Source organism: Sebastes fasciatus, chromosome 15, assembly GCF_043250625.1.
Source record: "Sebastes fasciatus isolate fSebFas1 chromosome 15, fSebFas1.pri, whole genome shotgun sequence".
Classification (NCBI taxonomy): Eukaryota; Metazoa; Chordata; class Actinopteri; order Perciformes; family Sebastidae; genus Sebastes; species Sebastes fasciatus.
The window spans coordinates 23,372,126-23,397,800 of record NC_133809.1 but is presented as its reverse complement, the minus strand read 5'-3'; the positions used below and the strand labels follow the sequence as shown (position 1 = coordinate 23,397,800).

General features: G+C 39.9%; 1 protein-coding gene across 2 annotated transcripts in view; it reads left to right on the top strand.

Moving 5' to 3' along the window:
* sntg2 (syntrophin, gamma 2) overlaps nt 1–25,675 on the top strand; it is a 104,283-nt gene that overhangs the window by 10,574 nt on the left and 68,034 nt on the right. For both annotated transcript variants that reach the window (XM_074660802.1, XM_074660800.1), the window contains exons 2-5: nt 21,597–21,734; nt 21,851–21,907; nt 22,068–22,125; nt 24,660–24,703. In XM_074660802.1, the coding sequence (XP_074516903.1) occupies nt 21,597–21,734; nt 21,851–21,907; nt 22,068–22,125; nt 24,660–24,703 (297 nt within the window). The remainder of the gene's footprint in view (nt 1–21,596; nt 21,735–21,850; nt 21,908–22,067; nt 22,126–24,659; nt 24,704–25,675) is intronic.

The following is a 25,675-nucleotide window of genomic DNA, read 5'->3' as shown; positions in this document are numbered from 1 at the left end:
ATGTATGGGCAAGACTGCATATATTTAGCTCCAATGATGCAGTCAAATGTGACTTTGAAGTACAGTGTGTCAAATCAACATAAACTGAGTATAACTGTAAACATATTATTTAAATTTCTTCCTTTTATCTTCTGATAAATCAACATGTCCTCCTTGTAATAATGATAAATAATACATAGCATGACGGAACAAAAAGGGAGAAAAGAGAATGCATGAGAATATTATTTCATTTGTTTACATTGCTGCATTGGCTCAGATCTGAAAACATGCAGGCCTTCAGTGCTTTGTCGTCACACTTTTGACATTCAAAAAGCAGATGAATGTCATATGAGAGCTATAGTTGAGGGAAATGCAGGATATGCATTCGGGGTGCACTGTGCCCATGGTGCGAAGTGTCACTGTAGTTGGCAGCTGACGGGGGAGGCTCGGTGTTGGTGCCGCTCGCAACTAATACCGACAGCCGCAGAATCATTTGCACTGCAGCTATAGCTACTAAAGGCGCAGCAGAAGCAGCATTCAGATATCTCATTGTATCCTATGCAGCTGTCTGCATCGTGCTGGCTTGCGTCTCATCTGTGTCTCACGGGCATAACCACGACCTGTGTTCTTTTATGGTCTTTTCAGACAGTGTGTACCTAGAGTCAGGAGGTGGCGGTTCACAATAAGAAGTAAGGGTACTCGTTGACAAAAATCAGAAGTGCCGGTACTTGGTACCGGTGAGTACCACATCATTTCATGCACTGCTTATAGGCTAATTGACACATTGGTAAACCATTTTGATCAATTTTCATCAAATATATCAATCTGAGTTCTTAGTTTAAATATCATTCTCTCCATTGTGTATATATTGTAAACTAAGTGGATCCACTCATGGTTGGTAATTCTTTCTTCAGCCATTTTCTGGTAAAAAGCCCTTTTGCATGCCACTAACAACACCCTCAAGTATTTATCTGGCTTTGCACAGTGAAGCTCTTCTATGTCACCAAAGGTACTTAATTTAAAATTGAGATAGATTTTCATCTTAAAGACACTGTGCACACGTCTACAAAATGGAGCTACAGAGGGACACTTCCAGAAAATGGGGAAAGTGGTTTGCCACTGTGTTTCTACAGGACCTCCAGCAGGCAGTCTGATTAGAGTAGTTAGTCTTTTGCACTAAAGTACAGAAGAATCGAGTGCTCTTCTTCCGGCTGAATTCTCCCCAGGAGGGAGAGCTGGTCATTAACCATTGCTGTCTGCGGATCCTGTCCCGTTCTTCCTGTGTTCTTGTGGAATTACTTTCTGCTTCCCAAATTTGCTTTGATATCCAGAGTATGGTCTCTTTTTACAGTTCGAAGAGCAAAATATAATGTAGATATTACTTTTTGGTAGTGTCTTTTTATGCTTTTAGAAATATAGCAAGGATTTTCTTTCCCATTGTGGTGTCGTTAAAAAAGTTGATTCTGCATATTAAAGTTGTCCTTAAGGAGAAAATGGTACCATGATTGAAGAGTGAGACACAGTGAGACCAACATTGATAAAAAAATAATCCTGATTATGATTTTTGTCACAATTGAGCAGCCTTTAGCAGTAGGACTTTCCTTGAGTATGTCTATTTTCTGCTACTTTATACTTCTACTTCATTACATCTGAGAGGGTAATATTGTACTTTATACTTCACTACATTCATAGCTTTAGTTAGTAGTTGCTTTGCAGATTCAGATTAACAAAGTATGATCAATAAATACATAATGATAATATTAGGATTTTATTATACAGTATCAAGGCTTTATTGGTCCCCAGGAAATTTACAAGCTACCCAGCCGTATGTAAAGTAAAATATAAAATATATATAAATAAAATTAACTCCACATTTACCAGCTGCAACATTAAAGCGATGAACACATTGATGCATCAATAATTATAATCCAATAATATAATATATATTATTATGCAATACAAGTTATTTGTTTATCAAAGCAAGATGTTGTTTTCTCGCATTCTAATCTCAACATGCACGCTCTTACAGGGGGAGAATGCTACTCTAGAGTTTGCAGGTCTGGATATATGATAAAAAAACCCCAATATAATATGGTAATACGGTGAGCAATTGATATACAAATGGTCATTTTAAGGGTGAAGTATTCCTTTAAGTTAAAATCGTCCCAGCTATTAATAGTCACCTGTTAATTGTATGGGTTGTACTTGAATAAATTATAAGAATTGTCCAAATCCCTGTTGATTTTATTTATATTTTAATAGGCCTTACGTTTTCCATTTTGGATCAGGCAAGTAAAACGTCTTTAAGCCCTGTAGTATGTATATATAATATAATAATTTGATCTATAAGAACACTAAAAAAGAGTCCTTATGATCAACAACATTTTCACTATAGATGTAGCACATAAATCGTCTCCTGGAGCTCTTTGAACCGCTTTAACTGTGACTCCAGTGTAAATCTGTGAAGAGTCACGCACTGAGTATTTACTGTACCACAGTCTGCTGCAGGTTTACCCAGCATGTCTGAGTCATAAGCTCCTGCTGCTTTCAAAAATACATTAAAAACAGCTTGTGCAGACATGCTGCTGCATTGATGAATATAATCCATCACTATAAATTAAATGACTGGCGAAGTTTCCTTATACAACTTAATAAAAACACAACTCTATAATCATCAGTGGTATTTGCAGTAGCTCTGTTCTGCAGTAACCGAATGTGAAGACAGTTTTTCCACATTTAGTTTTGCCTCTTCGCTGCTACCAGTCTTATGTAAAAGTGTGTCATGATTGAAAGAAATGGAAAAAAAAAGCTCCAGTAAATGTGGTAATTAGCAGCGTGGTAAAGCCATGTTTGGCGAAATTATCAAAGTTGTCATTTAAAATGATGGATTATGCTCATCAGTGCAGATGTATCTCTGGGCTGTTTTTAATGGATTTTTTCGAAAATCCCTTCATATTTTTAACCTTTTTACTTTAAAGCTGCCAGGCAACACTGCAGATTGGTATTCGCAAGCACGAGGTAACTTTGCCACAGTTTGGCACGGTTTCTAAAATGTGCAGCTTCTGAAATGTGCATGTTGGCAAAAAATGCAAGCTCACGGTTTGCAAATTATATACGTGCTCGCACTTTTGCTGTGGAAGCCAGACTTGTCTGCATATTAACTATTGCAAATAAATGAGGTTTATGCCCCTTATCCATCTATTTCTGATAGCTGTTATAAATACAGCAAGTACTTTGTGCTCCAAGATGTAGCTCTCTGCTTGGAGTTCTAAGATGATTAATGATTAAACAGAAAACCTAAACTTTCCAAAAATATTCTTCAGGCAATTTTAGATGACAAATCAACATGTTTTATGTAACTATAAAACTGTACATCTGTAGCTATTTCACTTCTGACACACCCCAGGTAGTTTTGATTGACTTGAAGGGCTGGGGTTTTGCTTTTCATCCTCTTCTCTGTTTTTGAAAATGCGATGAAAGATGAAAGTGCTCAGCTTGACAAAAGTTGTAATTGTGACACCTGTCGTCGAATCACCCAGCACTTACATACAGCTCATCCATTTCATACCTAAAAGAATACCTGCTGTATGTGTCCAAATGTCAGCCTTTAAAAGGAACAGTGGGTGTGTAACATTTCAGGGGATCTATTAGCAGAAATTGAATATAATATTCATAACTATATTTTCATTGGTGTACAATGACCTGAAACTAAGAATCGTTGTGTTTTATTTAGCTTAGAATGAGCCCTTCCTATCTACATAGTGAGCAGGTCCTCGTCACAGAGTCTGCCATGTTTCTTCTTCTGTTGCTCCTAAAGTAGTGTTATTATGGTAAGGACGGCCTCTGAGCGAGGCAAATGCGTTACCAAAGTTTCGCACTCGGCGAGTCACGTTACAGTCTTGCAAAGGGAGGAGTGAGCGGAGGGGTGCTCAGTTGGTTGCAATCTGGAACCACACCACTAGATGCCGGCAAATCCTACACACAGTACAATTTAAGCTCATTAGTTGGCCCACAATGAGACCATCAATATCTAAAACATGAGTTTATGATTTGCACATTTGATAAATGTTCCTTGATGGGATATACTGTATAGTTAAGTGATTTAGACTGTTTAGGGCGTGTGGAAGTGGTGCGTTTTTCAGTCCAGTCAGTATTTCATGCTCATTAGCAACCTCCCGGTTGACTGAATGTGGTTTTGTTATAGGTATAGGGTTACGTCCGTCTGATGAAAACCACTTTCACATGGAGCGAGGGAACCAATCACAAGACTCTGCCAATGACATATTTTAATCCGCAACTTGTTTAGCTATCGTTTAGCATTTACGTCAATACTTTTCACGGGTGTTGAATATTAAAATACATTAGAACATTTGCACCGGGAATAGGCTCCTCACCCACAATGTTCCTGAAAACAATAAGCGACGTCTTCTGCCGCGTACATGTACATCCGGCCTTGCCTTGAGTTTTATGGCGATTGGCATCCATAAGTGTTGCATTACCGCCATCTGCTCGACTGTCCCATGTCCCGTCTATTCCAAATATTGCCATGGCATGTGTGAAAAGGCACAAGACAGAAATGGTCCTGAATGTATTGCATGTGTGAACAGTGAAAATCACTAGTGGTGCCTGAAAGGTTATCCCAGTAATTTACCAGGAATTATGTGTGAAAGGCTACTGTCAGGTCAGATAGAAACGTGGGCGTGATGTCTTGCTTTGGCCCAGAGACAGTTCCACTCATCATAACTTATGAATCATGGCTGAAACTGTATAAAATCCATGTTGAGGGGGTTTGTTAATGTGAAACTGAACTGGTGGAACTAAAGTGAGATTCTCTAGAGGGGGCTGTAAGCGGATTAAGACACTATATGGTACAGGTTTGATGGCTATACCAGACGTGATGTGATTGATCTGGACCAAAAATGTGTGCGTCTGGATAGTGTGTGTAAGTGAGCACTGGCCGCTGGCTGTTGTTAGTGTATCAGTACTTTGACTGTGTTTGTGTGTTTGTGTGTGTGTGTGTGTCACTTGACAGTGGTGCTTTTTCAAGGTTATCAGTGTCTGGGAAGTTTTCTTCCGCTGCAGCCAAAGCGTAGTCAAACGTCATCTATCGTCCCATCAGGGCGAGGAGGCAGAAATGTCTGGGTCATAAGATGTGAAGGAAAACCGTGGTTTGTGAAATCACTGTGTTGGTAGTTTTGCATAAATGAATACAACCGCATACAGATTATGAAGTAAAAATAAATAACTGACTTGCATAAGTGGAAATATTTATCAGGGAGGCCGAGATGTGTGACTTATGTCTGATCCAAAATGGTTAACTTTGACTTGACCTGATTGGTCAGACACATGGCCAGATGTAGACACTCGGGGCCCCTGAGGCAACAATGAGCTGTTGGCCCCTGTCGACATTGCACCACCACCACCACTGTGTCTTTTAGCATTTCGGATGTATTCTGTCACCCTCAAGTAAACAAACGGAACAGTTACAGCATAAATATAAGCCTAAATTACACATAAAATATGTATGAGAACAAACTTTTGACACCAAGCACTTCTATTTAGTGTTGGGTTGACTATATCAGTTGCTGCTAATTATCTTTCACTCTGCAGCAACTAGAATTAAACTTTCGGCTGTCTGGTTAACATGCTCTCTGCAAAATAATTTGAGAGTAAAAAGAAATAGCCGACTCTTGAACATCACTCTACCATCGCAAGTGTGTATTTTTGTAGTTCAATGAGACCAACCGAAACGCCACCCTTTTTTCTTTATAGCTGCGTCCTTGTACACAGAGTAACACAGGGTACAACCCAGTCTCACGGGAAGGCGTGTAAATGGCACGATATTACACCGACATTGTGCGTGTCATGATGACACATTTTAAGCTTCGCGCGTGTCATTTGTATACAACATAATGAAAATACGGCAACATCTGCAGTTCAGTTTAGGCAACAAAACCACTTAGTTAGGATTAACAAAAAAACTCATGGTTGGGCTTAAAATAAGAACGTAAACTAAGTGAAATATGTATGGAAACAACGTAACATAAGAAAACACGTCACTAAAAAATGTGACAAATGTCCCTAACGTAACTCTCTGTAGTACAAAAACTGGGGACTCAAAGTCTACTTGGAAAATCCTGCGTCAGGTGTCCAGCCCCAGAAGGCTTCACAAGGTAGCTATAGCTAATCAACTTTAACTCTTTAACTACTAAAATGAAACATTTGGCTGTTGTTGAAAGATCATTTGTGAGTGAAAAGAAACTCTGTTTAAATCGCTCTAGTGTCTAGTTTTGTAGTGCAACACCAACAACAAAGTCATGGTGAATGAATGGTTTTATATACACTTGATACAGGAAAGAGAAAAACCAAACTGAAGGTGGTAGCTGATAATGTCAGATGCAGGAGGTCCTCGAAGTTAAACTCCTCTCCGTAACATATCAATATTCTAAGCTTATGAACTTAACAGTTCTCCATTGGGATCTCCAGTAATGGGTCAGACACATTTAATCAACATTTATACTTAACGCTGCTCCTCTAATTTACAGATTGCAGCTACAAGTGGTGAACATTAATTAGGCTGCCACTAAAAACAACTCTCCGACAACAAAAGCTCATTACAGATCTAAATTGAATCTTCTCGGTTTAGCTATTTAGAACTTTAGTTACCTGCGAATGAAGAAAACTTCCAATTGGATTTGATAAGGGATTGGAAACGATGCTGATTTGATTAAACACCTCTGAACCCTAACTCCACTTCTTCGAGACAGCCTGCGAGATTAGTTAATGATGCAGGAGCTGGTGAAAGTGTCTTGTTTGTTCCGGCTGTGGAAATGTTTTCGCTCCATACGGGAAAACGTGCTGTGGCCGTTGATGCTGCAGCCTTGACAGTTAGTGCTTCATTTCCAGTGAACTTGGAAGGTGAAACTTACTAAAATAGTCGATAAGGATGGTTCTTGACAGCCTTTTTTTTTTTAGCCCCAAAAAAAGCATCCTGGCACTCATGATCTACTGAGCATACACAATGATTTTTTCCACTTCAATTGTGCCAAGCCAAGTAAGATCATACTTCTTTCAACTCTGAAAAGTGTACTTTACCCTCTCCCATTGGAACCACAACTGTGATACCGATGGTACAAACACTATGAACAGTTGAGATGATGGTTGAGACAGTTTGCAGCCGCTGTCTCACACAATTTAGAGGTGCTAGTGTTTCTGAAAATCTTGACACGTCTCTTGAACCTTGTTTGTTGCTTCCTGTTGTAAAAAGACGGTTGGTACTTGTGCTGTTTGCTCAGGCTGAAAAGCAGAACTCGCTCTGTTTTCTGCTTAAAGCTGATACACTATAGATATCCCATGAAATCTGGTCAACCGGACACAATGTAAATTACAGCAGTGGAGGCCAGCAGTCTGTGTTAATTATATTCTAGTGAGGCTACCAGTCTAAAGGCCTTTGCACACCAAGTCTGTGTTTTTTGTCCGAAATTGTTGCACATTTAAAAATAAATACGACCTAATTTTGTGTCAATCACGTTTACACACCGACTTCGAACCTTTCATCGACCATTTACATTTTTGGAACAGGTTAGATTTTCTGTTTTTTTTTCGCATCCGTCTAAACTGTACGTGCAAACGTCATCATCCAAAATGGCCTGATAACTGTTCACTTTGTCTCCCAGCACAAAGCACTTTACGCTAAAGAAATAAAAGAATACAGAGATGCAGAATTTAAAGATTGTGGCAGGGGATTGCAGAACAGTGTGACGTACTGTACATGATACCTGCTTCGGCAGAGGTCTGCGCTCTCCGAGTGCACTTCTAGTTGTGAATGCGATATCTCAGGAACGCCTTAAGGCAGGGGTCTCAAACTCGCGGCCCGCGGGCCAATTGCGGCCCGCAAGACGATATTTTGTGGCCCCCACCTTGATATGAAAGTTTAATGTTAGTGCGGCCCGCAAATTTTTTTTTTTTTTTATAAAGTTTTTTTTTGCGGGCATTTTTTTCATTTTTATTGACAGGACAGTGGATAGAGTCTTGGAAAGGGGGGAGAGAGAGAGTGGATGCGGAAAGGGCCACAGGCCGGATTCGAACCCGAGCCGCCGCGGTCAGGACCAAGTCTTGTTACACGGGCGCCCGCTCTACCAACTGAGCTAACCAGGCGCCCTCGGCCCGCGAGTTTTATGTGAATGGCAGTTTGCCGCGTTGTGTGTGGAAGGTCCCTTTGTTGCGCGAGCCCGAGCTGAACGAACCTACCAATCACAGCGGGGTATATGGCTCCCGGGGGCGGGCAATCGGCCGGGCTTGATGCAAGCAGAGAAACATTTCACAACAACTATGGCGGCGCCCGTGTTACATCGCATAAGCTCGATTAAAGCTTGATTTATACTTCTGCGTTGAATCGACGCCGTAGCCTGACGTGCACCTCTCCAGAAATGTAACTACACGTCGCGGCGACGCAGACCGCAACAGCTGTGATTGGTCCAGTCTGTCAGCGATGCTGAGCGGCCAGGACCAAGTTCTACTTCTCTTTGCCTCCATCTTTTCAATGTTTGTTCACACAAATCCACTCAGATATATTTTCTCTTTTCGGCGTTGCAGTAATGTCAGTAAAAGTTCTGTGGTTCAACAGTTATTAGCTCCAACTCCGCTCAGTTTCTGTTTGTAGTACAAGAAGAAGAAGAAGAAGAAGGAAACTCATAGAGACGCCGCCGCCAACTAGCGGCTTGGTGGTGTAATTGCAGAGCAACACAAACACAGCAGGCACAACTTTATTGCGGAGTGACACCAAGTGGAATGAATATATATCTTGTCTTTTTCAAAGCCTGCAGTGAAGAGAAAGGTTGGTGACGAGCACAGACAATTTCAGGAAAAGTGGGAGACGCAATAGGCCATGTTCAGAAGAACCGTTCATGTTCTTCAATGTTCCATTAATGTTCAGGACAGTTCATGTTCAGAAGAACCCATTCAAGTTAAAGAACTGTTAATAATGACGTTTGAGAAGATTGTTTTTTTTTTAACAAAGCTTTTTTTGTGGAATACCTGATGCGGCCCAGCCTCACCCAGACTCTGCCTCCAGCGGCCCCCAGGTAAATTGAGTTTGAGACCGCTGCCTTAAGGGAATGTCTTCAAATTTGGCACAAACGTCTACTTGGACTCAAGGATGAACTGATTCGATTTTGGTGGTCAAAGGTCACGGTCATTGTGAGCTCACAAAACCATAGACTGTATATAAGAAGTGGATGTAGTCACTGTGACGTCACCCATTGGTTTGTGGACTGCTGTTTTGAAGCCTTGAGTTTGGCATTTTGGACGTCATCATCTTGGTTTTTGGCCGTCGCCATCTTGTTTTTTGTAATCAGAAATGACACGAGAGGGTGGAGCTAAGTACAATCAAAAGCTGAATAAGACATTTTTAGGCGACCAGAAAGGTTATAATTAACTTTCATCAACTGAAAACATACTGTGAAAGGGTTAAAGTTGTAAGATGAAAACACGGAAAACTCCCAGACTGGACAACGACGTGGTAGCGACCTCTCAATCCCAAGGTAGCCACGCTGGAAAGCATACCCTGCTTTATGGTCTATTTGATTCTAAATTGGACCATAATTGACTAAATGAACATCATGCGGCATTGAAGAAGACTTGAAACTAGCGATTGAGACCATAAACTCATGTTTAAAATGTTTACTGAGGTAATAAATCAAGTGAGAAGTAGGGTCATTTTCTCATAGACTTCTATACAATCAGACTTCTTTTTGCAACCAGAGGAGTCGCCCCCTGCTGGCTATTAGAAAGAATGCAAGTTTAAGGCACTTCAGCATTGGCTTCACTTTTCAGACCCAAAGTTGCCCACTGCACAAAACACATCGTTTTTGGCCATACCTCAAGAATTCATATGCTAATTAGGACAATCTCACACAAATGATGAAGTGATGACATTTTGGACAGACATGGGTGTAAATTGCCAGTTAACTGGTTGGCGGAGGCATACAACCGCAAGGTGGTAATTCTAGTTTATTAAAAGTTATGATATTGACGAGTGAGAGTCCAGAATACACTTGCTTTTGGAGTTAGAATAGTTTCCAGTTTATGTGTATTGCCTCTAAATTGCTGATTAGCTCCACTTGGTTGGGATAGCTGAGCCTTTGCTGACCGCAAGCAGCTGTGCTCAGAGCCTATGATGAGGGCTCGGTGCAAGTGTTATTTCATACAAGAAAAAAAGCACATTAAAAGGTGTCTTTAATTGGCTTGAATTGGAGTGTTGACGTTTGCTCAAAGTGTCCGCTGCGTGCACCGATCACTAGTTTTAACAAGATATTTTGTTTTTGTGATATAACAAGATAAAGTGCTATGATGTAATGACAAGAAAAGTTTTGTGTAAAAACTGAATAATTTGGTTTGTAGTATTAACGAGAAAAATATCTTGTTATAATGTGAGAAGGATCTTATAAAAGAGTCTCTCGAGCAAATTTTTTTTTGTCATGGTGGCATTAATATGCTTCTAAAGTAAGCACAGTTACATCAATGACTTACATCATTTAAGCTACAGGAAGCTGTAGCTGTTCACAATTCAAGCCTCATTGTGTGTTCAGACGGGGAGCAAGGGAGATTTTAGACGTGACTAAATTGCAGATAAAGTCAATGAGAATATGCAAGTGGGCATGAATAAATGCGAACTTGTTCAGGGCAGAGCAAAGATGTACAAGAAGTACAAAATTAGCTGAATTCACTTCATAAAGATACAGACACGAGAAAAAAAAGAGAGACAGAATGAACTGAAGGTCCTGGTGAGTTCTGAGATCAGTGTGTATGTAGCTTACTAGCTCACCGCTAATGCCTATTGACATACTGTTTGGGGTGAATAAACACTGGCTGCACAAACAATCCAGCAGTCAAATTTGCTTCGCTTTCTGGCTAAACACGCAGTGTTTTGGCTGACGAAAAACCGCAACAGGTTGTGATATGTTGCTTGATTCTTGATGGCAATTGCTTGGAGCTTAGTCAAAATCATTGGGCTTTATTGGAGCTTTTTCTTGTAGAAAAAACACCTGAAAACCTACTTTTAAGATCAGCTTTTTGCTATGCATGATGGGGTTCTACATGAACACTATTTTCTACAAAAGTTTTGTCTGTGCTGTTCTCATTGATAATCTGGGAAAAGGTGATGTTACGGACTTGTGAGCACCAATCAGAATTTGGCAAAATTAGACAGTTGTTTGCTGATGTTGCTAGGCCACTGTCGATCAAATCTGATCAAACCACCCACACAGTCCTGATAAGTGTGAAACTTTTAATACCTAAGGATGGTTTCCCCCAAACTTTAACTCTAATTGTTCTTAGTTATTCATTAATGTTAAAGAGAAATGCTTAAAATTTAAAACCAATTTTCAGGGTCTTTAAGTGTATAATAATGAGACGAGGCTTAAGGTATCCAGCTTAATATCTTATATAATCTCGTTTACTCAGTGGGCAACCTCCGGGTCTGAGAAGTGAAGCCAATGTAGAAGTGCCTTAAACTTACATTCTTTCTAACAGCCAGAAGGAGGCGACTCCTCTGGTTGCAAAAAGAAGTCTGATTGTATAGAAGTCTATGAGAAAATGAGTCTACTTCTCACTTGATTTATTACCTCAGTAAACATTGTAAACATGAGTTTGTGTTGCTCGGTGGTGCATGAACCCAAAACGTCTCGATTGCCGAGTGATAAAGTACCCGGATCATCCGGCGATCTTCCACATCCAATGTAAGTTTATGAGAAAAAGTCTTTTTGGGCCCAATGGCATCACGTGATGGATGTGGAAATTGTAGTCCCACCGTTTGGCCACTACAAAAATTTGCTTCAAAGCCTGATGCTCTTCCTGGGGGCTTTAGAGTGACGCCCGCAAACCAAGATTGCAATGGCCAAAAATCAAGATGGCGACGGCCAGAAACCAACATGGCGACGGCCAAAATGCCGACCTTGAGGCTTCAAAACGGCAGTGTAGATCACATCAGTGGCATGTCTAAGGAGAGACTAAGAAACGAATGGGTGACGGTTCCTACGTCCACTCCTTGTATACTGTCTATGTCTTTATGTGCACTCTGCCTGGTCTCTATCATTTAGTAATGTAAGTAAAATCATCGAATCAACAAAGAGACATAAACTCCTCAGCCTCTCCTCAGACATGCCACTGATGTGATCTCCACTGCCGACATGGTTATACACTCTAGCCAGTGTGACAAATCTGGCTAATCACCAACTGTCAGGTCAAATTGCACTCCAATTAACAGAGGACCGAGAGTGTGAACCAAGTGTGTTTTAGGAGCCTTCATACGTCAACAAAAAACTCAGCATCGACCTTCCGCTGTCTTTGTTGAGTTCAGAACTCTCCACAGCAGGTGTGCCACGAGTTGTGTCTGTTCTTTAACTAATTCAGCAACACCTGCTGAGCTTTATTAGACTTATTATACTTCAGAGAAACGGAACTACAAACAAATCCATTCAGGGGTTTTATTAGATGGATGTCTCTAAATTGGCCGTGTGAAGATCAGGATTGTTAATTTGCAATGTTTTTCCTTCTTTGAACATCTTTTTGCAGTTGTTCATAATTGATATTGTGTTGGAGCGAATTACAGATATCAAGTGAGCCCTTATGTAATGCGTATGACTGATGCTGTGATCTGTGTTCGAGTTCGCTCACCTACTGCGTGTGAAGATAGCCTCCAACTAAACAAATTATACATGTTCACCCTCTGGCACAATTCATACTTTTCACAATCTATAATGTATCCAGACAACTTTTAGCTCTCAATATTGTACAGATTCCTCTCTATGCTGCTAAGGATTAGGTGACCTTAAACCTTGTGAAAGTCTTTATTTATTGAGGCAACTTGGCAGACTTTTCTATTTTCCCATAACACCGTGCCTTTTAAATTGATTCGGTCGTAAATGGTAGAGCGGATAACTGTTGTGAACTTTTAGAAAACTTTTTCATTACTCAAAAGTATAAAATGTGTAATGGACAGACATAAATTTCCAGTTTTCTTGACTCTGGACTTCGCCAAGACATGAGATTTACTTAGCTTTGTTTCCCATCTGCTGATCCGTAAAAGACCCGAGGACAGACCCAATCTGAACAGACCGGAGTAGTTAAACCCGGACTAAAATACAGTCGACCCAAATGGAGAGAGAGAGCAGCAGCATTGGCCGTGGTCAAAAACCTGTCATTTTTCGTGCGCTTCAATTCACGCCCTCCATCTGCCTAAAAAAAACAAAAACATTAATCGGAGCTCTACTCGGATCCTCTCAGGCGTTAGACATTATACACAGACAGACCCGAGTCCTGAACTCTACCCGACTCGATCGGAATGGACTAAGGCTGTCCCGTATACCATTTTTTGAGCTTGTAAGCTTCAGTGAGAAGTATTCGAGGCTTCGCAGAGCTGAATATGAACAATATTGTGGGATTATTCCTTATTTCATGGGCTATTTGGGGATTTATACATTATTATTACATACTTGCATATAAAACACTATTTTTTTTTTTTTTATACAAAGCATTCCAATAATGATTTGGAGGTCGGTTACCATGGCAACGGTCAAAGCTTCAAAGCATTCAGGTCAGCCCTAGACTGCACTAGACTGAATTGGACCCGGCCCAAGTTGGGTTTTGGGTCAGGTCTCGGATACAAGGAACCAAGCACACACCTGTGAATATTTCTAATGTGAGGCTCTTCCGACACTCTAATTTTCAACTGAGGAGATAAAATGGTTGTTTCAATTATCGCTTCTAACGACTAGGCTGCCATTAAGAATATTCATCAGTCAAAGGTCACGTCATCACAGCCCTTTGTAAATGTAACAGCCTGGCTCTCGCAATTCTCAAACCGATCTGACTTCAGCAGATATGATTAATCCACATATTAAAAAAACAGTCTCAAAGATTTACCGTGACTTGAATCTAAAAACCTCCGCGACGGTGTCACTAGAACAACAACTGGACATTTTAGGCCTCATGAGTACAGGGTATATTGCAGAGCTGTTGTGGATCGCATTAGGATGTCAGCTTCCCCCCCTCTCTCCCCCCTCCCAGTTTGGCTGTGAGGTTTTAAGGGAAAAAAGAGGACACAATTTTGACCACAGTCAGCACAATGAATATGATATGCTGTCACAAGATTTTTAACTCAATTCAGCTCTGAATATATTGCATGTGCTTCTGCAGCAGGCTGTGTGATTTGAATGTTGAAGCTGTTTTTTTTTTCATTGGATTAAAGAATTTCTGACAGACTTGCCTAATGAGAACCAGCGAGTGGCGTCTTAACAAGATGTAGAGGTGTCCCACAAGGGGACTTTTATCCCCTCTATTGTTTTCAATTTACACAAATGTAATGAGGTTGCATAGCCGCTAAAATATGCTTAATAGTCGCACATGAATGCACACAGTCACACATGAGCGAGCTGGAGCAGGAGCACCGGGCTGATAAATGATAAGCCTAAGAGCTGGTACTTTTTTTTGGGGACATCAAGTTTCCACTTCCCACACATTTTTCGCACACTATGGATTTCTGTTCTTGAGGGGCCCCATCAGTAAATACTTGGAAATATGGATGATTACCATAGGAATCCACAAAACCTCATACTACATTAAGATAAAAAAAAAAAAAAAAAATGTAACCCACTGGTGATGAGTCGTTTTGACTTTGAGCAATGATATCAGATATATTATCACTGAAGATAAGGAAGTATAAGATATGATAGAAATGGCTATTGTGCATGTTTTTCTCATTAAAAAAAAGGAAGCAGTCTCTAAGTTTCAAGCCCGCGGGTGGGCGTTTTCCATGGCAGCTGTGACTAACATCTGAGAGCCGGCGATGCACTGTCAACCTCCGTTGCACTATACCAGAGCATGTCACACTGTATAGCCTATGAATGTTGATTAGGACTGTCACTTTTTCAAAAAGTCAACGAAATCCACACACTGCTTCTCAGATGCTTTCGGAGTCGTGATCATCCGATCAGCACGGCTTCGCTCACTAGTGTGTGTCCTCGGCCACTTTGATTCCAACGAGACGTCACTTTTCGTTGTTATTTCAACGCCTGCTGAGTTATTGGCTATAAAATAGAGGAGCATTAGCTGTCCTGTTTGTGGCAACCCAGTCTCCTACAAAATTCCCTTACAACTAAACTGCAGTCTAACATTATGTTTAGAGGAAAATGTATTTTCTCCCGGATTACTGTTGCAGTTGTTAAACACATGGTTAATGTTGTTAGTTGAAACAAAACAAAAACTCAAGAAAAATTTGTTAGATTTAATAAAAGAAACATGATTTGGCTTAAAATAACTACGAAACTGAAACAACAAATATGCAACAAAACTACCTTGTTAGGTTGAATAGGGATGTTAATAATTAACCGTTTAACCAACATTAAGAATTTTAATCGATTAACGCAATCAGTTAAACGTTAAAATAAAGATGAAATACAAAGCTGAGCCAGTGTTGTTGCCAACGTCGGGGCTAACCGACTTCACTGTAATCAGCAGACGGCTGACACGGGAGCAATAGTATTTATTCACCGACAAATAAATTGTACACACACTACTACAGCTACGTTCACAGCTATAACGCCACCGATAACCCCAAACTCACCGCCGCCACACACACACACTCACTCACTCACTCACTCACTCACTCACTCACTCACTCACTCACTCACTCACACGGTCTGTCGGAAACTTGCTAACGTAACGCCGGGTTGACAAGAGTACACTACCGCCACACACACGCTATGTCTCTCGACCGGACACTTGCCAAAGTTACGCCGTGCTCACCGAATACGCCAGGCAGACAAACAGCTGACAACTTTCCAAATTAATGATGTTGTGTAGACTGACTGGGAAAATACATGCAGCACGCTGCTACAGTAACTCTCCCGGACGGATGAATCAGGGACTCAGTTGTCCGTTGTGCTCGTACACTGCAGCTGGTGATAAATTATGTATTTAACCTGTTTGTGCATCGGCTTTTCGTTGCAGCTGGGCGGCTCTTTTGGCACTTAAAATAGCATCGCTGCGTGAAACGCACTAATCTTGTCGGTTAGCGATTAATAATCGGTTAACGAGGGTCGGTTATCGGTTACATTTTTTTTTTCAAAATTAGCATCCTTAGGTTTAATAAAAAATAAAAATGTTTGTCGTTATATGAAATAAGTGAATGTTGACCATAGACTGTGTACTAGCTTCTAATCATGTTTGTAGCTGTACTGTATTGCTCCAATTGTCGGTAGCCATATAAAAGATCTTTTGTTCCTGGTGCAGTCAACCTTTTCAACAGAATTAAGTAAAGTGTATGACGGGTGTCAAGGTAAAGAAAAACTTTATTATCCCCTAGGGGCAATTTGTTGTAAGTTGTTGTCAGCAGTACCACACCACATCGAACAACAACAACAATAAACACAATAAATAGCCTATTAAAGGCAATAAATACAAAAAGGCTTACAACATAAAACATTACAGGGCATTGTTTAGGAAACCAATGACAGTTTGAACAAAATAATTTCTGAGCCTATTGGTCCTACATTGAGGCAAACTGTATCTGCGGCCTGACGGGGGCAACCTGGACTCAATGGACAGGGGATGGCTAGGATCAGCTAGGACCGACTGAGCCTTCTTTAATGTCCTTCTTTGGAACAGAGGACTCAAGTCATTAAGGGCGGTGTCTGCAATTTTGCTGCACACTTTAACTATGCCCTGCAACCTGTTTCTGTTTTTGTTTTTGAGGGAAAGCAATCCATACCTGGCGAGGTGTCTACGTACATATGCATGCGTGATTCACTGTTGACAAGATTGAAGACAAGAAAAAATAACAGTTACATAATGGAGTTACCTAAGAGGTTGAGCAGTGACAAAAAGTAAAAGTAATGGTAGATGAAACTTACTTGTGCTGCCTTTTGTGTGCCATCAAACATTTCAACTTGTTTTGTGTCCCCTGAATGCATCTATTGTGCTGCTCGGCAGCCATATTTCCACAAAGCTCCCGACCAGCAGCCTTAATTTATACTTTGGCAGGAACGGAGCACGACCTTCATTCCAAAGTCTCTTAAAAGAGAATTGGTTGACCTCACTCGCATACTGATGGTCACCTTTTTCACCCACTCTGACCCGTTGAGAGTACATCATCTATGAAAATGTCAATCTTGTGCTATTTTACAGAAATACACCTGCCAAAGAACTGTGGGACAACAAACCACTAACATTTGTATTTTCATCCTCCTTCTAGTGATCACAGGGTTGTCTTATAAGCATTTCAGTCTGGCTTTGTTAATCTTTCAACTGTTTAAACCCCTTACCATTCTGCCCTTTTTTTTCTTTTAAGAGGGGTCGGGGTGGGGGACAGGGGATGTTCAGGGATAGATAAATAGTCAACAGTAGATGTCACGTAGAAGTGGTGTACATCATGTGAAAGCTGGAAACCTGAAGATAATTTGAGATGCAGCTCAGCGCTGTGTGTCAAGCTGTTTTAGTCATTAATAAGAAATAAAACTGAAAGTGTATCAGGGCTTAGAACATGATGATAAGCGTTTGTGATGGCCATTCCCATGCTCTATTATGTCTCATAAATTGTTGCAGCAATTTTGGGTTTGATACCATTTGTTACACAGATTTGGTGCTAAATTTAACCATTTTTTACCACTCGAGATTTGATAAAAATGATCAATAATCCCTCCAGAATACCACGTCAAGACACCAAGACCTTGAGGAACACCATAGAAAATGACATTGTGATTTGGTGTCAAAAACTTTTGAAATTTGGAGATTTCTGCAAGTATTGCATTTTTCTGCAATTGGATGGCGAGCACTTCTGTTCTGGAAACTGCTCAGAAACCTTCTTATTGTCAATATAGCTAGGAAAGCCATCCATCCTCTGAATGCCCTAGGTCTCTAGTTTGTGGCTGTTAAATTCCATGAGGCTGTAATTATCTAAGAGGTCACAACAGATCATTTCATATAGTGAAGTCAAATAAAAAAAAAAAATGGGCTCACTAAAATGAAATGGCTACTATGGGGACTAACATCATCACACATGAATACAATTGGGCTCATTGGATCCACAAGAGTCTCAGCTTTCCAGTGATGCCCAATTTATGTGATTCCGAGACTGTTTAGGGACCCCAGTATGCGGAAATATTGGGTATGAGACTCGTGGGTACCCATAGGACCCATTTTCGTTCACATATCTTGAGGTCAGAGGTCAAGGGACCCCTTTAAAACTCGCCATGCCAGTTTTTCCTTACCAAAATTTAGCGTAACTTTTTTTTTTTTTTTTTAACATTCTTCCTGAACAAGCTAGCATGACATAGTTGGTACCAATGGATTCCTTAGGTTTTTATATTTTTTTCCCATGATATCAGTATCTTCCCTCTACATTGAACTGATTCCGCTACAACCTCTGACAGACAGAATAGCGGCCGGGCTCGCCAGTTGGCCAGCAAAGTTTTAAGAGGTTGAAGTACACAAAAATGCATTTTTAATTCACAACTATACGGCAATGTTTTACATTTTTGTGATTATTCCCCTTTTCTTGTGAAGTAATCAGTGTTCCCTGTCCCTAGGTTTTTTCAAATAGTCAATCGTGTAAAAAGAATGTCAAAGGCCTTTTAGGATGTCTGTCCAAAAAAAAAACTCCACCTAAATGCCAGAAATGTAATTGTAATCAAACAACCTTCATCATTCACTTCTACATATGATAAGTCAATGTAAAGTATTGATAAAAGGGTTAAAATAGTAAGGTACTCCATAGTGAACTTCTTATTATCAACAGTGTCGTAGGAGGCATTTGATGACACATCAGCCAAAAAGGAAACCTAGAGAGTAAAACCTGCCTACAGTATCAAATGAAAGAGTGGGTGGACACAATAACTTCAATACAACAGAAACATATTGCAATAAATCATATCTACGTGGAGCTTCTAATGCTCATTTTTCTGGCGAGACTGTTCAAAACATGCTGATTCAAGTCTATAGTAACTTTTGAGGCATTTCTTGTGGGGATGTATTGGACTGCATTTTATTTGTGTTCCTTTTTATTTAGTATTTGCATATTTAGCCGCTTCTGTGATTCACAGTCAAGTCACTTCAGTTCAACCGGCAGATGTTTTCCCAACAAACATGAGCTGTTGTCGCTTCCTTTTTAAAATATGTCAGATCATCCATCTGTTTTATTGACTCCTTTGGCAGGGTTTTGATGAAGCGCTAATGTATTTCGCCACTTCAATACAGCGTTTTCAAAACTTGAGGGAATTATGCATCTCACCGCTGTGTTCAGCCATTTTCAAAACAATATAGATTGGAGCAACTACTATTCGAGGTTACAACTAGGGCTGTCAATCGATTAAAATATTTAATGGTGATTAATGGAATGATTGTCCATAGCTAATCTAGATTAATAGTAAATTAATCACATCAATTTTATCTGTTCAAAATATACGTTAAAGGGATATTTGTCAAGAATTAGGTTGGCAAATCTGCTTACTTTATGCAAATGTATTCATTATATGAAGTCAATTAACAACACAAAACAATAACAAATATTGCATGTCTGTAAAGGGGAGACTCGTGGGTACCCATAGAACCCATTTTCACTCATATCTTGAGGTCAGAGGTCAAAGGGACCCCTTTGAAAATGGCCATGCCAGTTTATCCTCGCCAAAGTTTAGCGTAAGTTTGAAGCGTTATTGATATTGTTAGTCTAGTCTGCCTGACTCATTGATCCTTTATCTGACTGAGGTTTGTGTAAGTTAGAATTTATGACCCCGAGATGGCTCTGAAATATCAGTAGCCCAACTGTGCTGTGTATTGATAAATCCATGGCGCTGTCCGTGGTGCTGAAGTAGCAGATGATTTTTTTGAGTCCCGTCCTTCTGTCAGTTTCGTCTTATACATATATACTGTACCTGGGGGAGTATTAAAAAATACGGAACCAAAAGAGTCATTCATGTGGCGGTTTGCTAGTCGCTGATGGTCCATCCCCCCTGTTAAAAATAAACAAAGTGCTTACTGGTTAAACCAGTTGTGTTTAGGAGCTAAATAAACACAAAACAGGTTTACAAATTAGCGTGAGGCTCATTCATTATTATATTTTATATTTATAAGAACCGGTAAACTATTGACTACCAAAGGCTGAATACACAGGACACGCTAACCACCAGCCTGAGTAACGATGCAACACCTGAAGACCACATGCTGCCACTCAAGTGTGTTTGAAAAATAGTTAGGAAGCAAGCAATTAAGCAAAAATAGATTGCTAAAAGGAACAAACAAATGGTTGAAACATCCAACTTCTGCGGCTCCTAATGGTACAAATGCAGTTAAGTTAACCTTAAAGATCTACATCTTATTCAGGTGAGTGGAAGACATTTAAAGGCCTTTTTACAGAACCCAGATTTGAAATTTGGAACCTCCAGAATAAGATGGTGTTAGAAAAATATCCAGGTTATATCACTGGGGGTGACTCCTCTGGTACGGCATGATGTTAATTTTAGTAAATTATGGTCCCATTTAGAGTCAAATAGACCATAAAGCAGGGTATGCTTTAAGGCGTGGCTACCTTGTGATTGACAGGTCGCTACCACGGCGTTGTCCGATCTGGGTGTTGTTCATGTTTTCGTCTTAGAACTTTAACCCTTTCACAATGTATTTTCAATTCATGAAAGTTAATTGTATCCTTTTAGCCACCTAAAAAATGTCTTATTCCGCTTGTCACTTCTGGTTGCAAAAAAACAAGATGGCGACTGCCAAAAAACAAAATGCCAACAGCCAAAATGTGTGTGACCGGCAAAAACTTGGATACAGTATATGAGACTTCTGAAAACCGCCTGGCTTTAATCGGCTGCTGATTGATGCTGCATCTCTAGTTAGTTTAGAAAGCTCTTGATTTATGCAGCAGAGTTTTCATGAGCGGAATGCACATTTTAAATGTCAATATCACAGTCGATCATGTTCATTTAATTGCGGGAAGCCAAAATCGTGATTGTGATTAATACTCAATTAATTGTGCATCTCTAATTCTATGATTATAAATTGAATCCAGAAGAACACATTTTGTTGTAGAACTTGAAAAACCTCCATCTGGCATTCACTTAGACAAAAAAGTTGAGGTTATTTCTAATTCATTAGATCTGCTCAAGGGTTTGGTTGTGTGACTTTAGATGCTTGCTGATATAGACGGAGCAGTGAAAGGTCAGAGAATAATGCATGAAATTCAAGGTTGAGATTAAACTGCACTGTGTTATGTGTATCTGTTAGATCTTCACCTACTGAGAGACGTCATATTGTGACGTCTGTGCTGTGCACATTCATCTGAGTCGGCGGTTGTCGTCATTTCTGTCCTCAAAGTGTCAAATGCAATTTCCTGAACTTTTGTGTACCCCTCTTTGTTTATAAGGTTATTCAAAGCATGCAATTTGTTTTTTTTTCTTACTACACAAAGGTTCACGCTTTCACAATGTCAAGCGAAACCAATTAACCCAAAGCTGGACCAGTTAAAATGGGGGTGCACAAATGAAAACATTGAGGATTAAAATGTTCATTGTGTACATAAATGCTCCGCTTGGCAAAATGTCAATGCTCTTCTCAATTTCCAACAGACAAAATCTGGAATTGCTTTGCTGTACAATGAGGAGACCAACAATACCTATGATGTCTGCCTGAAATTGACCAAAGAGGTATTAACCATACAGAAGCTGGATGTGGTTTGCACAAGTGGAAGCGAATCCCAAGTAAATGTAAGTGCGCCCGAGGGCTCCAGACCGGCATTGTTATTCATGCAGCATAACTCCAGAAATACTGTTTCAATGTTCACAATATCCTATTGCCAATAAGAAACTCCCACTTTCTAAAGCACAGAACTGTTGTACTGCGAAGACAGGCGACTGGAGGTCTGGGCTTGAGCATCAAAGTAAGCATATAAGTTTTGATTATGGAGAGACTAGTGGGAATGAAAAGGCGTTTGGGTTGCAGAAGATGACTGTTTGTCTGAGAAAGCAGTTTTGGCAGCAACTTTTTTATCACCGAAACTCAACAACGTTCATCCTCATTTCTTCTGTCCTGCTTTTCAGGGCGGTGCTGAGCACAACGTGTCTGTGGTTATCTCAAAGATTTTCAAAGATCAAGTAGGTAAGAAAGTGTTTTTATTTCTTACTACTTCAATGTGGATTTGGAAATGACTTTCAATGCACTGTTAAATGTCATTAATCAAGTTGATTATGGAAATGTTAATGAAATTAGAAGGAGACTCTGGGTATTTTTACAGGCGACATTTAAGTTTCACAATGAAATTTTGAGAGCATCAGTATTATCTTGTAGGAGTAAGTATTGGGTTAGGGGAGGAAAATCAGAGAAAAACTGTCAAAAGAGTGAAGACATTGGTTAAATTTGGGAGGGAGAGGAATAGTTCAAAATTTTAACAGGCAATTTTGCATTTTTTTTCCAAGAAGGTGAGATGAGAATTTTGATAGGACTCTCATGTCCGAGTGTTAAAAAGGTACTCCAGTGATTTATTATTGCATTTTCTCAAAGTTGGGAAAATGTGTGCGAGAGGAGAATAGTAAAACAATGATAGCAGCATAGCCTACTTCTCCCATAATGCAATTCAAAAGCATCTCCAATTGGCCCCTCCATGCCTGGTAAATCTGTTATAGATTTGTAGTCTCCATCAGGATTATTTTCTCAGCCTTTGGAAAGCTCCCTCCAGAGCTACAGAATATATTCTACAACTGCACCAACTGAGCAGTACTTCAAGACTTCATGTGTTAAAATCTGTGCTCCTTCAATATAGAGCTGCAGTCAGGAGGTGTTTAGCCTAGCTTAGCATAAAGACTAGACTCGGGCTGAACGATAATGGAAAATCATTTTTATAAGTTTTATGAAAAATGGGCCAACCAAAAATATAACTTCCTTGGCAGAGGTAACAAAGTCCCCTTTAGAGGAGTTGGTGTCTCCCTGTTTCCAGTCTTTGTGCTAAGCTAGGCTTAACATATCCTGACTCCAGCTCCATGACATGAGATTAGTATCGATCCTCTCTTCTGACTCTCAGAACAACCCCGTCTCCTAAAGGGAAACCTATTTTCTCACTGATTACTGCCTCAGTTTTAAACATGTGGTTGTGAATTGAAGCAAAACAAAACAATAAACGCAACAAAACTTCTTATTTGTCGTCTAGGCAACAAAACTACTTTGTAAGGTTTAGTCAACCCGGTCTCACAGGAAGGCGTATAAATACCACGGCGTGACACAAACATTCAACGCGTCATGAGTATTGTGTTGCACGCCGCTTTTTCGTGCGTCATTTGTACGCCACGCAAACGTCTGCAGTTTAGGTTTAGGCAAGAAAACCACTAACTTAGGTTTAGGAAAGAAAACCACTTAGTTAGGGTAATGGAAATGTCAGGATTGGGCTTAAAATAGTAAACTAAGTAAAATTTGTACAGAAACAACGTAAAACAACTATGAACTATGTCTTTCTCTCTTTTTATAATACATCCCTAACTCTTACCGTAGCATTTATAAGCAGATGCGTTTACATTGCAGTCAGTACAGGATACATGGCGTGCGGAAATCAGGAAAGGCGGAAATCAAGAAAGGCGTACTTATTGCATACTAAACACCTTACGCATTATCGTGGCATTCATACGCCTCTTCGTGCGAACAGGTTGGTTGAGTAAAAAGATCATGTTTTGGCTTAAAATAAATACGTTTGTTATGTACATAACTTAAAATAAGTCAACAGCAGTCTCCTGGGTAACATTCTTGTGTTTGTTTGACCCATCCATCCACCCCCGACCAGCTCCCTACGCAGACTTACAGACTTTGATCAGAAGCATTTTTGTGATATGTCAAAAACAAACATAATACGGGAGAAAATAAGTTTCCCTCAAAATGTAATTGACAGTGCAGTTTCGTTATGAGAACATCATTTTTTTAGGAGACCAGACAGCTCAGAAAGAAAACAAATAACCTTTTATTCCCCCAATATGTTGACGCATTCCTCTTCAAATCTGTTTTTATTGGTTAGACTGTTTGTGTACACCTACTGGTAGACACTAGGATATATATATATAAGAGATGAGCTGTTTCAAGGTGGTTACTTAGTTTGCTTGAAAAGTAAAGAATATGTTAAAAAAAATAGTGTGAAAAAAACCATTGAGTCACCAGATTGGAAAAGTAGGTAATGCTCCCATGTTGCTAGCGAGATGGAGGAGAAAATATGTTTCTCAGTGAAATTGTAAGAACTCGTGACCTCTCACTATCCTGTTAAGATGCAATATCAGAGCGTCATGTGAGTGAATCATTCCCCTTATAATTTGTCTTTTTTGCCCACATCCCTCTTAATACCTTTTTTGGATGCGAGAAAATCATGTCTTCATATCCCCCCGGGGACGTTAAGAGCCCCCTTTCACAGGAGCTTTACAAATCTTTTCACAACAGAGCTTTCATTGTTTCCCCCCGTGCCGCTGCAAATGAGTTTATATCGTGATTAGTTTCAAATTTCATGCTTTCCTGTGTTCTGTCTCTGAGCTGTAGGACGTTGCCAGAGATTAGTCAGACAGAGACACTGCTTGCTATTTCCACCACATTACCATGTATGAAATGAGCAATTATTTTCTAATGTTTTCATTAACCTCTGACACTTGACAACTGACGCCTTGCAGCCGATCAGACGGGGAAGCTATTCGTCGGGGACGCCGTGTTGCAGGTCGGTACATCACTTTGTGACTTATTTTTGCTCCGGGGGTTGATTTGGGTCACTGCCAACACTTGCAACTTGTTGCATCTTAATTTTCAACCCCTCTTCTGTATTGACAAGAGTGTAATTTCATTTAGAAAATGGGAAGAGCATATTTTTGGAAGTTTGAACTGAATGATTCTAATCAAATGAGTCTTTTAATGTCTCTATGCTTTTTTTTTTTTTAACAGATCATTTTGTGGCCAAATATATTCTTCTTGAATTCTGTGGTAGATTAATCACATCTACGTCTACAATCATCAAAACCCCCCAAAGTGTCTAGTATTTAGTAATGATATTCATTCAATCTCTTAAAAAAGTTAATTTGAATCTGTCTGGCAGGTTTATTGCGTCTGCTGTTTATCTCGAAGATCAAGTAGATTCATTGGACAGCTGAGCAATATTAATACTCATATTGGAACTTATTATGAATGGTATTATGAATTGAATTGCTATTGCTTCCACCTTTGGATCACCACTGTTTCATATTTATTTACAATGACTTTGGATTGTCACAGTGCGCAATATTGCATCTATTTGCATACTATAAGCCACGGCAGGAGAGGCAGCATATCAGGGTTAGGGTTAGAATAGAATAATAGAATAGCAGGGAAAAGAAAACTTTCTATTCTATATGAAATCATTTCAATGTGTAGCTGCTATATATAGCCCACAGGCAGATTATGAGACAATGGGTTTGTTTTCTATCTCTTTGCGTCCGTTTTGTGTCACTTTGTGGTCGTTTTTGCGTCTTTGTGATGTAGTTTTGCATCCCTTTGTGGTCGTTTTATATCTCTTTGTGGCGTAGTCCTTTTTGCACCTCATCGTGGTGTTTTGTTTCTCTTTGTGGTCATTTTCCACGTCTTTGTGGTCCTTTTACATCTCCTTGTGGTCTTTTTTATGTTGCTTTATGGTAATTTTGTGTGTATTTTGCGGTGTGGT